The sequence below is a fragment of the Aulonocara sp. 'chitande type north' Nkhata Bay genome, linkage group LG7 (genome assembly GCF_057382095.1).
Source record: "Aulonocara sp. 'chitande type north' Nkhata Bay isolate Kocher_YH1m ecotype deep benthic linkage group LG7, A_spYH_male_GT1.1, whole genome shotgun sequence".
Lineage (NCBI taxonomy): Eukaryota > Metazoa > Chordata > Actinopteri > Cichliformes > Cichlidae > Aulonocara > Aulonocara sp. 'chitande type north' Nkhata Bay.
The window spans coordinates 19,371,718-19,384,868 of NC_141350.1; the positions used below are offsets into that span (position 1 = coordinate 19,371,718).

Below are 13,151 nucleotides of genomic sequence, written 5' to 3' on the forward strand. Positions count from 1 at the left end.
TGTTATTATACAAGAGGGTACCTTTTAATTAGGAAAAAAATCAAACATATCCCCTTTTCCTGCCTCATTGAGCTATCATCAGCTGACTTCAGTTTCTGTAGTGGGAAGAGGAAATAATCAGTCATCAAGTTTTTGAGAAATGGAGTTATGAGCAACACTTTTATTTTTAGTCAAGCTCAAACTGCATCTAGAAAAGACTAGAAAAGTCTAGAAAAGACTATCTACTACTGCTGTATGCCAACCCCCAACGAAGCAGCCAAAGCCTGATTTTCAGCGCTTCATGTAGCCTAAGGTTTATATTGTAAACTAATAATAATGTGACAATGAATCTCAGGCTGTGAGAGCAAAGCAAAAGTAGTATAGAGAGCAGTGTAAAGACTTAATTTCTTCAGGGAGTAAATAAGTGACATAATGTATAACTTTTTGAGAAAGTAACAAGTGATTTGTAATACAATACCTTTCTGTAATGACCCCTCACGGTGATTGTTAATGTGCAATGTCAGAAAAAAATTAAACAGCTACTTAAAATCTAGCTTTGTAATTCACACGGATTTAATGGGAATTAGAAATGAATTGTGCTGTGCAGGTTAAGTCAAGGGGTTTTTTGAGGTCAGTGTGGTGGGAAAACACTACATATTCATTACAGCATGCGAGGATGGTGACCAGCACAATTGTTTCCCTCTTGTCATATCTGTTTTTCTGTCTCAGCTCTGGTGCTATTGTCTCATGCAACCAACAGCGTTTCAATGACAGGAATCTTGTTTTGTTGAATAGCGCTGCCTGGACTGACACAGATGCCAAGACATTCCTGGAGCTGGTAGTCTTTCCTTCTTGGCTACTCTACTTTACTCTCCTTCTGTTTTCTCTATTTTCACTCCTATTCCCTCCTCATCTTTCCCTAGTCCTCCTCAAGGTGACTGTCAACGTGAGAGAAACAGAAGAAGAGAACGCAAGTGGAATGGACAGGTTTATATTAAAGTTTTGTTCCCTTCTTTCTTTCTTTCTTTCTTTCTTTCTTTCTTTCTTTCTTTCTTTCTTTCTTTCTTTCTTTCTTTCTTTCTTTCTTTCTTTCTTTCTTTCTTGTGTGTTAGGGTGTTGAATACTCAAAGAAAAGCTGTGTACTCGGCAGTCCAGTCAGGATTGCGCAATACAATGTATATCCCAGTGTTGTTTTCCCCAGCTGAATAAGCCACGCCACTTCACAACACCTAATTACCATTCATTACATGTCAAGGTTAGCATACACTCCCTCGTTCGTACGTATCTCATGTCCTTCTTACATTTCCTACCTCCATTTGTCAGTAATCCTGCGATGGTAGAAGTTGGCAAGACTCAAAGAATGCAGCAATAGCAAGCCTGAGCTTTTCTCCAGGCTTTATAAAGTCCCCAACAGATGGCAGTGTGAATCATCCTATCGGCAAAGACCAGCTTGTGATGAGTGAATCATGTATTACTAGACTTCTTCCTATGAAATTGTAAAGCAGACACAAATCTTGTGAAATTATTAATTATACCTTGTAGCATTTTTAAACAAGGCTACAAAATTCTGCTTGAGACAAGCTGCATCTCCAGAAATAAATGAAAATGTAAAAAAATAATGAACATTCAATCAGCGTTAGGCCACATACTATTTGTGGTGAGAAGGCTTTATGAAGCTGACACATGTTAAACCAACATGTGATGTTATCTGTTCTCATTTCCATCCTGGGTGGTTTTTACTGCTCTTTGTGCTGTGGCTCCACTTTACAAGTTGATTGTCTTGTGTGTTATTTTATCTGATCATGAACTTGGTTTGGACCAGACTTTGAATATGGCCACAGGGAGCGAATCATCCTCTATCCTAAGCGGCAGAATGTTTCTACTCCAGCTGCAGTTAAGTCCATAAGTATTTAGACAAACACGCATCTTGTTTTTCTATATTTTTGCCCTCTCTACACTTCTACAGTGGATTTAGCTCAAAGGATCACGATGCGACCGAAGTGTCGAAATAGAAGTCGCAGGATCAATTGTTGAGTGCGCAGTGCAGTAAAGGCATGGCAGAGGATCTCAAATGAGGAAACGCAGCATTTGGTGATGTCCATGTGTTCTAGACTTCAGGCAGTCAGTGACGGCAAAGAATTTGCATCCAAGTATTAAAAAAATATATAAATGTAAAATTATGTTTGTTCTATTACTACATACTACATACATTTTCCTGGACAGTCTGTTAGACTGGTGACATGACGACTTTTACGACAGTGTTAGCATCTCAACAAGGGCGTGGCTTCTTGTTGGCTCCATTTTTTTTGTTTGTTGTTTACTAGGTGACAAGAGTGGAATTTATGCACATTGTATGTGGCTGTACTTGTTATTGTGTACAAGACAACAGACAGTCCCAGGGGAGGGCAGGAAGGTGGTTCAGGAAGGGTGTTCCTGTGTGAACGGGAGCTCTATGCTCTCCTCACCACTGTGGTTCATGTCTCGACTGATTGTTCTTATGATTGGAAGTACATGAAGTACTGGTGAAAAATAGAACAAAGTGTACCTGCTTTGTTTGCTAACTTTATATAACATCCCTTTGTGTTCCCACAGTCATTGATTTTGACATTTTCTGTAAGTTAGATGATAGTCGACAACATTTACCAATTGCAGCCTTTACACTTTTTTCCTCTCTCGCTCACTCTCTGAACTGGCTCAGTCAGTCAAAGGGACCTCAGTGGAATTCAGGGAAAGCCCTGCTGCTGTAGTGTCAGGTTTGTGACTTATCCCATGTGTTGTCTGTGGTCAGAGGGCGAGGCAGGGACAGCTGGAGCATCACCTGTCACTGGATCGCATTTGTTTTTATGACACAGCAGTGGTTCGATCATGGCCCTAGTACAAATCACTTTGGACACCTATATAAATAATGGCACATTACAAAGTGTGCCACATTTAATTAGTATTTCTTCTGTATGTGCACTGTGACATAAACGAGCAGTGAAGCAGAAGGAACTTTCTCAAACTTTATAACCACATGGATTATTGTAAAGGCTAATGTCCGTATGATAATATGTAGATTCATATGTAAAAAGGAAATTTGTGTATTGAATAACTTTGTAAAAAGGCTTGTTATCATCTCTCATGGGGTCACGTAAATGGTTTTAACTATTATGTTTTTTTATTACACCTCAGCATAGATTCCAAAAGAAAAAACACCTCTGACATACGCTAGTGATATATTCAAACACATGCGCTTTGTCCCCCTTTCACCGGCACCGGCCCCCTTTCGACCCCATAAAGCGCACACATACATAAAGTCAGTTGCAATAAATAGGTCCGCCGTGTTTTGGAACACGCCTGTCTAATTATGTTTTTCTTGTCTCTCTGTGGGTCTCCTGGGCATTTCCTTTCAGATTCACAACAGGAGGAATTCCTGATCCATTTTAAGCTCCAACGAGAATGTTGATAAGTCTGTAGATTACCAGCAAACATGTTTATGATACCCTATTATTCTCTAAGCTTCATCCAGGCCCAGCGCGTGCTTCATCTACTTAGCACAGCTATTTAGGTCATGGGACAATCTCAGAAAAGTCCAGTGGGTGGTGAAATATAAGCAAACCTTAGCAGAAAAGGTCAAAATGAAGTTATTGTTGCACAGTCATACTGCAGAATATTGGCAACACAATTCAGAGCAATTCAAACTTTATGAGTAAGTGAAGGTAGCGCATTGAGGCACGACTGGGACGTTACTATCTGTGTAATCTTTAACTTGAAATGCGTATCATAAATTTAAGGGTAAAGCCATCCTGTCTTGATGTCTAGACTCTTCTGATTTGACAGTGTACAGTTATCTGTGAATTATGGCCATTGCCATGCTGTGATGTGATTTCACTCTTCCCTGTGACCTACTCTGATATCTGAGATTTACGCTTCCTATTATGGCTCATATTTCAACAACAATAATAGCCGCTAAATGTCCTACTCTACCATAAAAATGTCTCGGCCATCAGACACACACAGTAAAAGATGGGGAGGGGGAAAAAAGGCACATACCCTTTATCCTAGAAAATGCCACTGATGTTATGATGTTAACTGCACAACTGTGCCTTGCCAGTAACACAACAGCGCTGTGCAGAGACCACAGTCTGAATCTGTGTGCTCTGCCTGATGCTTGAGATGCTCTTTGATGTGAGTTGCTGTTTAGGCTTTGATTTATGAAGCACAGTCATTTTCTACAGTTTCTTGAAGACATCTGAGCCATCAGAGGATTTTGGTTTGTGTGTGTATGTCTGTAATTGCTAGATAAGTTTAAAGGTAAAACCAAGGTTAAGGCTAAGAATATGTGAAGATATAATCTATCACATTTACTCACACAGTGACCAGGGCCTTTGTATGCTTTTAGCTGCAGAAGATATCAGGCCTTTATTTGAAGCAATATGCTTATATTTATAGGCTGGCCTTTTTTTTCTAATTCAGGCGACTAATAATAAGATATGTTAAAGCATATAATTTTAAGTCTTGATCTCCTTGTCAAAGTTACTTCTTAGTGCTGTTGATGCTGTGGAGAACGGTGAATCTTTATCAGAAAGAATCTGGACAAGGTGTTATTTTAGCAACAAGCAGATTGGGACAGAATGCTGTTACATGTGCCAGCACAACTGTCATCAACACAGAAGCCCGCTGCACTCATAGTGTCACAGTTGGCCTAGTCTAACACAAAGTTAAATAAAACACAATGTGAGGAACTGAAGTAGAGCATGTTAGGCTTTACACTTTATGCAACTGACTTAAATTCAAAGCTCAGGCTTTATTTCTTAACAGGGCTTTTTATAATTGCAGCATTTGCAGGCTTTAGGGGGCGGGCCTTGCCAACCACTCCAACCGTCATTATCAGACACCCAGCTTTTAATAGACTGTTAGTTTTTATTTAACTTCTGTACTTTTTCCCCTAAGTGTGGCATGCTAATGTCATTAGCAAGCTCCATATGCTCATTATTTCAGTTTAACTTAGTGACTGGGTGTTTCTCATATTTAGTAGAGTATTTAGACACATTGGGAAGCTAACAGAGAGTCTGGAAGCAAAAATTACATTTTAATTCATGCTCATTGGTACTGCACTGCTTAGTGTTATTTTTGACATGCAGAATGAACAGAAAAACATGATCTGTCAGAAACCAAGGTTAGTATTACTATTAGTAGTAGTAGTACTTTTAGAAGTAAGTGGTGGAAAACAGTGGTGAAACTATTTTTGAACCTCCAGCTCCTGCAAATAATTAAAAAGTATAAATAGAAGTTTTTCGTTTTTTGTATGTCCATGGATGGGTTTAAATCCATATTGTTGAATGGGTGGATGACTTTTTGTGTAAAGCACTTTGGGGTCCTTAGGGACTAGTAAAAGCGCTATACATTTACCATTTGTTACAGAAAGAAAATTGCTTATTAATTTACAAATGGCCTGTATTTGTATAGCGCTTTTACTAGCCCCCCCCTAGGGACCCCAAAGCGCTTTATCATCCACCCATTCACACACTGGTGGAGGCAAGCTACAGTTGTAGCCACAGCTGGCCTGGGGCAGACTGACAGAAGCGAGGCTGCCATATCGCGCCATCGGCCCTCCTGGCCAACACCAGTAGGTGGTAGGTGAAGTGTCTTGCCCAAGGACACAACGACCGAGACTGTCCAAGCCGGGGCTCGAACCGGCAGCCTTCCGATTACAAGGCGAACTCCCAACTCTTGAGCTACGATCACCCCAACTAGATGTAAGCCAGACAAGCCTATTTTTCATTCTTAATACCCAGTAATTCACAGCCTCTCAGATTCATTTATGTTCTTTTTGTGTATATGAAGGTATGTTTACGAGGTCTTGTAAGTAGGTGCTGTACATACATACGTCTGGATGTGCAGTGCTCACTGCATTTGCATGTCACCAGGCAGTCTGCGGTCTGTTTACTTGTGCAACTCAGGTGGAGACATTTATGTATTCACACCATGGCTAGACTGGCTACGCCCTGTTAGGTCTGGTAGTATCTTAGCATCTGTTGGGTGATACACCTGTGTTTACAGTTGGGAAAGCATGTAAATAACAGTGGCCTTAATGTGTGTGTGTGTGTGTGTGTGTGTGTGTGTGTGTCTGCCCACTTAAGGATCATATAGCTCAACAGCTTTTGTAATGAGTGCCTTTAGCAGGTAGATGGCGACTGGCAGACTAACGTGTCATTATGCAGTCTGTCATTGGGATGACGACTATATTAAAGAGGCAGATGGATATGAAACAAAAGAGCAAACCAAAGCTGGAATTGTTACATAGTGCAGGTCTACACTGTACTTATGTTGCGAGTGTTCATCTCAGAGGTATTCAGCTAACCTAACCTGTTTGGCTTTTTTGCTGCTTTCAGATCCATCAGATGGACGAGAAAATGGACTCGGTTCTACGGATCCTGTTGGAGCAGTTCCCACCCAAAGTAGAGCTGACGTCCAAGCCCTCTATCCGCAGGGTGACCATCCAGAAACGGATGGGTGGCAGCACCGACGAGGGCCCCTGATGTCACAGAGCGGCTCACGTTGGCTACGATGATGTCATCACCAAAGGACAATTAAAGAAGCAGGAGTTCACATAAACAGCCTAACCCCTTATGTGGGGACTTAATAAGGGGGTTCAGTCTTCCGAAATCACCCGTCCCCCCACCCTACCTCTATTCCTTTCACAGTTCCAAATTTTCAAATTAACTTTTGACCCTTGAGAAGAGAACAACTTCTAATTGTCCGCTTAACTGTGATTTTGGACACAAGGGCAAAACAATCACTCGAGTGGGATTGATGTGTGGAAAGCAGACTGACTGGCTGACCTCTTCCTTAGGGTGTATGAGTGTTTTGTTTTGTTTTTTAAGTTTTCTCAATGTAGCTTTGTCTTCTATACTAGTCAGTCTACCCCTGCAGCACAGTCATTCAAGCAGCGACATGCTGCATGAATTTATTTCACTACATTAGCCCTCATAATCGCACTACTCTGTGATGTTAATTTATGTGTGGCCTGTCAGTGAGCTGCATTCCTCTACTGCAAATATTATTCCAAAGCTAACTAACGCCGTAATGAAGTCGTAATGCAATCAAAGCCCTGAAGTTCCCAAAGACATAGGAAAAAGAAACCCAACTCAAAGTCCAGCCATGGTAGAGGAATTCCACAAATCCTTCTGATTACCTTGGCACCACCAATGCCGAGCACACAGTGGAGTTATATCCATAGATACATATCCATCTCGCCTAGCTGTACTCAAACTGTGGCAGGTGTTTGTTGGTAGTGATCGAATAACACGAGGAGGGTAGATGGTTTATCTGTTGACTTTTTCCTACGTTGGGACCGGAGGGGCTGGAGTGGAAGAAATTAAGCTAACCAAATGTGTATGGTCCAGGCTGGGTGGCTAACATGGTGCTGATTTGCAGCTGTGTTAGTGATAATAAAACAGTCAAACCTCTGAGACAAGATCGGACACTGTACAGTCAAGAGTTGAGGCATGATCTGTGTGCTTGCTCGGGGTTTTCCTGTAGGTATCAAGCTCACGCATTTTAACCTTACACCACTGCTAGGATTCTGCAGGACAGCTTCTGTTACCCTCGTCACGGCGTTCCCACTGCTGTATTGCATTTGAGATAAATTTGCCCCATTAAAGCTCTGATTATTTTTTCTCTCCTGAGCTAATTAAGTGTCGAATTCGCGGTAAGGAGAGATTTCTGTCCATAACCAGGTAGTAAAAAAAACACAGTGTAGAATTTAAACAGAACGCTTTGAGGAGCTGGAGCGCTAATTCTGTGTGAAAGCTTTTTGGGAAAAGTCGGCTACCACCGAGGGCGATCGTCTGAAAGATAAAGACAATGCTCTCATTTTGTTTCTACACTCACATTATCTATCTGACAGAGGCCACTGAGGCATGGAAGAAGTAGAAAATAGAAAATAACTCAACTATGGAGCTGTAGTATGAAAGGCCTCCCATAATTATAGCATGCACATTCCTAAAAAGACGAATGCACACACAAAAAGAAGGGCGAACAAGGGAAGCAGAAAGCTCTTTCTCCGCACAAATGTGTGTTTTCTTCTTCTTCTTCTTCTTTTGCAGTGGTTAAAAATGTACTATTATTTATTATCTATTACCTAAAGTGGGTGTAATTCTTCTCCTGTACAGTTTTATAGAAGTTGTAAATAGAAACATTGCCTTATTGTTCTGTATTTATTATAATGTGTAAAAAGAAAAAAGATCAGCCTGGAATATGTCTGCTTGTCTGATTGGTTTAACACATGGTGAGGTTCCTGTTGTCCAGATGGATGGACATGATTGTAAATGATACTCTCACACACCCTGTGCACTGTAGCTCTGCTGTAAATAATAAAACTCCATTTCATTAAAGCTCTGCCCTCCTGTCTTAGTTTGGGAGAATTTGATTATCTCATCTATGCCATAATATAGTTTATAGTTATATAAGCTTATAGCTTATAGTTTTTGTTGTTGTTGTTTTAAGCTAGTTCTTTAAACATCAAGCCGAGAATGGGTCGAGGTAAGTCACGAGCTGACGTTTCCATCCAAATAAAATGTCTCCAAAGCCTCATTTCACTAAATTCCTTTTTAAGCTGCAATCACCACTAAGGAGGAAGAGAAGGGGGAGAAAAAAAACATGACACTTTCACTGTACCTACTTTGAACTTCAATATTCCATAACCCATTGAGCCAGGCATGCAGAGGAAGAGGGAATGCATCTCGTATTACCACTCAATTATATTTTCCTTCAAAGGCCAAAAAATACTGGGGATGTCCCAAGATCAGCACACTTAGATGTGAGATTTAGAGAGCGAGAGAGAGGCTAGAAGAAGGAGGCAGGGCCATCCTGGGGGAAGGGTGGGGAATAGGCAGAGTAAAGTGGAAGAAGGAGGAGATTCAGGAGAACAGCGGGGGCATAAGTGACCTTATGTGAGGCGGAGAGCAGGGGCATTTTCAATTTACCAGAGGGACTACGGGGCGTAGTGCTCCGCTGCTTTTTGTCCTCCTTTGGTTTCTATCACTGCTAGGGGATTTTGGCAGAGAGAGTGCCGGGGGGGGGGGGGAGGAAAGAAAGCGAGACCCCATGGCTAGCTCCGTCTGCAGAGGCTGCTCTGTGCCTCCCCTTGCTGCTCTTTCATCTCGAGACTAGACAGAGAGAAGAGAGAGAGAGACTCCCACTTCAAAAGGCAGTTTGATCTCAGAAGTACACAGGAACGCAGCTAAAAGAGGATCTGAGGAAGCAGTTTAAAAGGAGAATATAAGGGGCACACTGTCACAGACGCTGGACAGTGAAATCTGGCAGTCCTGGAAAAAAAAACTGTGCAGAGGAGGAATTCAAGGAAGATCATGACCGGACTCTGAGCTGAATCGATGATCCGTGTCGACTTTAATCCCGCCTCCCGACAGAACCTCATCATGCAGCTGAATATGGCCCCGTACAACACAATATCTCAAATCATACAAAAGACTTGCAGTATATTATGTACTTTGTGTCTCAGACATATACAAATATCTGAGGATGAGCATGATCTTCTTTAATAGTGTTCATTTAAAGTAATACGATCTAATGGAATTAAAATAAAATTCCTGCTTACCCAAATCAGGGTCACCAGGGCAGGGGGTAGCCTATCCCAGCTGTCCCCCTGGACAGGTTGCCAGTTTGTCACTGGTCTAACACATAGAGACGGACAAGCATTCCCACTCACAGGCAATTTAGAATCACCAGAATCATCCTAACCTCATACATCTTTGGACTGTGGGAGGTGTCAGAAATTAAAAAATTTCTATCTGTTCAAGCAACTGAAAACTGGGGGGGAAAACAAGCACACTGAAACCCGAGGTTAGATTCATTACTCCCTCATATACTTGACCACGAGGGGCACTTCCAGCACGGTGGTGGTGGCCGGTGACTGGGTGGTGGTTTTCATGCTGGGGCGGCTGGTGGTGCATGTAGGCCACCTGTCTGTAGAGGCCCAGCAGCGCTATATGAAAGCAGATATGTTTCAACAGGTGTGCATGCATGTGTGTTTGTAGTGTATCTTTCAGGATTGTGACAAACAATGTCCGCAGCAGCTGATGCCAGCCACTCTGTCAGGAGTTGTCGCTAAATAAATGGGGCCAACAGTTGCCTAGAGGGCAGTTGCTGTAATTCCTTGCCCTCCCCCACCTCTCAGTCACCAGAGAATATTTTTTGACCTTTAGCATAAAATTTTCTTGGTGACCTAGTCAAGCTGTCATGAAACGCCTGATGTACGCACCCCTGTGATCCCATTAGAGTACAGCCTTTTTAGGAAATGAAAGAGGTTGCTTGGAAGAATAATTTTCATATTCACATTCATATTCATATTGTGTTGTAGAATGATTACTTGCCAAAAAAGTAAGTAAAAACAATGCACATAGCATAGCACATAGCACATAGCACCTCTCTTATTACTTAAAAATGTTATAAGTATGATAAAGCATGCGTAAATAAATAAATAAATAAATGAATCTATCAACAGAGGTTTAAGCACATTACTAGATAACTTGGTGCTGGGGAATTACGCAGTTTCCCAAATATCTAGCTAGCTTAGGCTAGCTTAGCTTAGCAGTTTAGCAAGAAAACAACTACCGCAAAAAATATATTAATGCCATTTGGAAGGTTTTTTTGGTATGGGTTGATGTGTCAGTTTTTACACTAAAGATCACTTTTGTATCGCCCAAACAAGCTCAACGCCCAGTTTATGTGCTATAAAAGCTATGTTCCACACTGTATTCTTCAACAGCTACACTTGCTTCACGTGCTTGACTTCATTCTTTAAATGTTTTAAATGGTAAATGTTCTAAAATGTTCCTTAGGCAGATTCTGCAGTGCAAACATCTCACTTAGCAAAGATATTAAGACTGCCAGTAACACTAAATGAGATACTTTCATTGCTATATATAGCTCACTTACTGCAAATACATGCATATTATGTTAACTGGTGATTCTAAATTGGCCAAAGGTGGAAGTGCAAGGCTGTACCCTCACACGCAAGATGGATAGCAAAATGGATAGCTCTTACATACTGACCCTTTAAGTACTTACTTGTTTCTATCTTTGCGTTGCAGCTGTGTGTTTACATAAGTGATCCCATAATTATTCAGTTGGTCTGTAGGCTTTTCTGCATCCTTTTATTCCTAACTGACAAAACCGTGTTGCTAAGCTGGCTTTCACAAAAGGAACAGATACAGTATGCCCTTTGACCCCTGTTCTGTTTGGTCCAAGCAGGGCAACATTGCCCCATGGGATAATAAATCAACCAGAGGCTAAGAGGTTAGCTCGACCCACTCTGACCTTTGGTCTTATGAGATTTTCCTCAGCCATATGTCTGTGGCTCAGCAGCGGCCCACCCCTTGCTGTGACCAGAGGAAGGCCGAGCAGCCAACAACAACAAAAGCTCGGATCAGCCCTGTTCAGATCCAAAGATGTGTCTGAGCCGCTCAATTTCACGTCCTGGGTCCAGCCAGTCACAGAAACTCCGCCCAGGGCTGGCTCTGGTAATTGTGACTGGAGGTAATGCGTTGTTAACGGCTGCTGCAGATTTGAGGCGATGTCCAGGCACACTTCCAGGCCGAAGGTGGTGTGTGGGTGGGATGGAGTGGGGATGGAGTGGGGGCGGGGGGGGGGGGGGTTACATAGGTCATATTATTGGGGACTTTTCTCCAGACAGGGAGAGAATTCCTGGCTGCAAAGCAGAAGGATTTCAGCGGTGCGATGGGGTTTGGCCAGCCAAGGCAGAATGTCCGGCATGGTGGACAGCTGCGCCACCGAGCTACTGTAACGAGAGGGGTGGGGGTGGGTAGTTGTTGTTGGTGGTGTATTACTGTAAGACAACACATATTCTAAAAGCTTTGACCGTCACTTCATTGGTATGTTTAGATGTTCTGAAGTAATTTTGATTAGCAAGAGGAAGTGAAAACACAACATGAACACCAGAATTATTAGAAAAAATTTGCCTTGCAGTTCTTTGTATCGTGGTTTCACAATTAGACACAATTTCACAGACACAAAGGAGGTGTGGTAGACACAGCTTCTGTTTAGGTATCATCAAATGTATGTCACCCTCAATTTAGTATCATTTCTATTGTACGGCTGTAGCAAGCTGCCGAAATCCCAACACTGTCATTTGCCGTGAGTTAAAATTGAAAACAGAGTGAAGAATTGAATTTTGTGAAGTCAGTGTAACACATCTACAGCTGTGGAAAAGCAAAAGGTGGGTTTTCATATGGTGAAAAATCTGCTTTTCTCATCAAGGTCCGTGTTGAGGAACATGCTCATGCATTCTTATGACAGCAATCTTTTCAACACCATAACAGAACCGTGTAGTGTGGAGGCCCCGTGAGCCTCCTGATGATGAGGGCAGCAGAGAAAGAAAAAAGAAACTCAGAAAGGAGGTTACAAAGAAGTCTGGGTATACGGTCATAAAATGTGGGACGTGTTATCGCAAGTGAAAAGTGGAAAGTCGATGGATTTCTGGTTCGACTCCAAAGCAACACTGAAGACAGTTTTCCACTTGGTGTCACACTTTAACCAACAGTGTTCCCTGTGTCAAAGGTTTAGACATGCTGGCAGATCAGCTTGGTGGATGGGATCTAATTTGATGTATACTGTGGTCCGTGATGTAAGACATATTTTGAGTGACTGGAATTATTGCCCCATACAGTTCTTCAAGAGTTACGCAATGTTGCATCATATGGAAATATTTTTGCATCATGTCAAATACAAATCGCGACCTAACACACCCATGCTGCGATCGACTGTGTTCAAAGCTCTTCTGGCTTGTTTACACACAGTTACTGTACACATGTGTAGTTTTCCGTAACAACTATACATTCTTTTGGGGTTGGGGGTGGGGCTTAAATCTCACATGCTCTTTCACCTCAGTGAACTTCCACATATCGCTGCACACACATTTATTCCTTTGGTTATTTATGGACTGACTTACTCCTTTTACTAAAGGTTAGCAGGTCAACCCAAGTGTCAGTATTATCGATACAAACGCCAATATGGGTGTCAGATCAATACTAGTGCGATAGGATCGATACTTTGTTTATTAAACGTTTTAAAAAAAAGATAGACATCATGAAAAATGTCAGAAACCTTTTGTGGGATTTATAGTCTATACCAAATTTAAGCAATAGAAG

General features: G+C 41.8%; 1 protein-coding gene across 2 annotated transcripts in view; it reads left to right on the plus strand.

The window, feature by feature from the left end:
* Window positions 1–8,357, plus strand: part of kcnq1.2 (potassium voltage-gated channel, KQT-like subfamily, member 1.2) — a 180,586-nt gene extending 172,229 nt beyond the window's left edge. For both annotated transcript variants that reach the window (XM_086299264.1, XM_086299265.1), the window contains one exon: window positions 6,354–8,357. In XM_086299264.1, the coding sequence (XP_086155390.1) occupies window positions 6,354–6,500 (147 nt within the window). In that variant the 3' untranslated portion in view covers window positions 6,501–8,357. The remainder of the gene's footprint in view (window positions 1–6,353) is intronic.
* The last annotated feature ends 4,794 nt before the right edge of the window (window positions 8,358–13,151 follow it).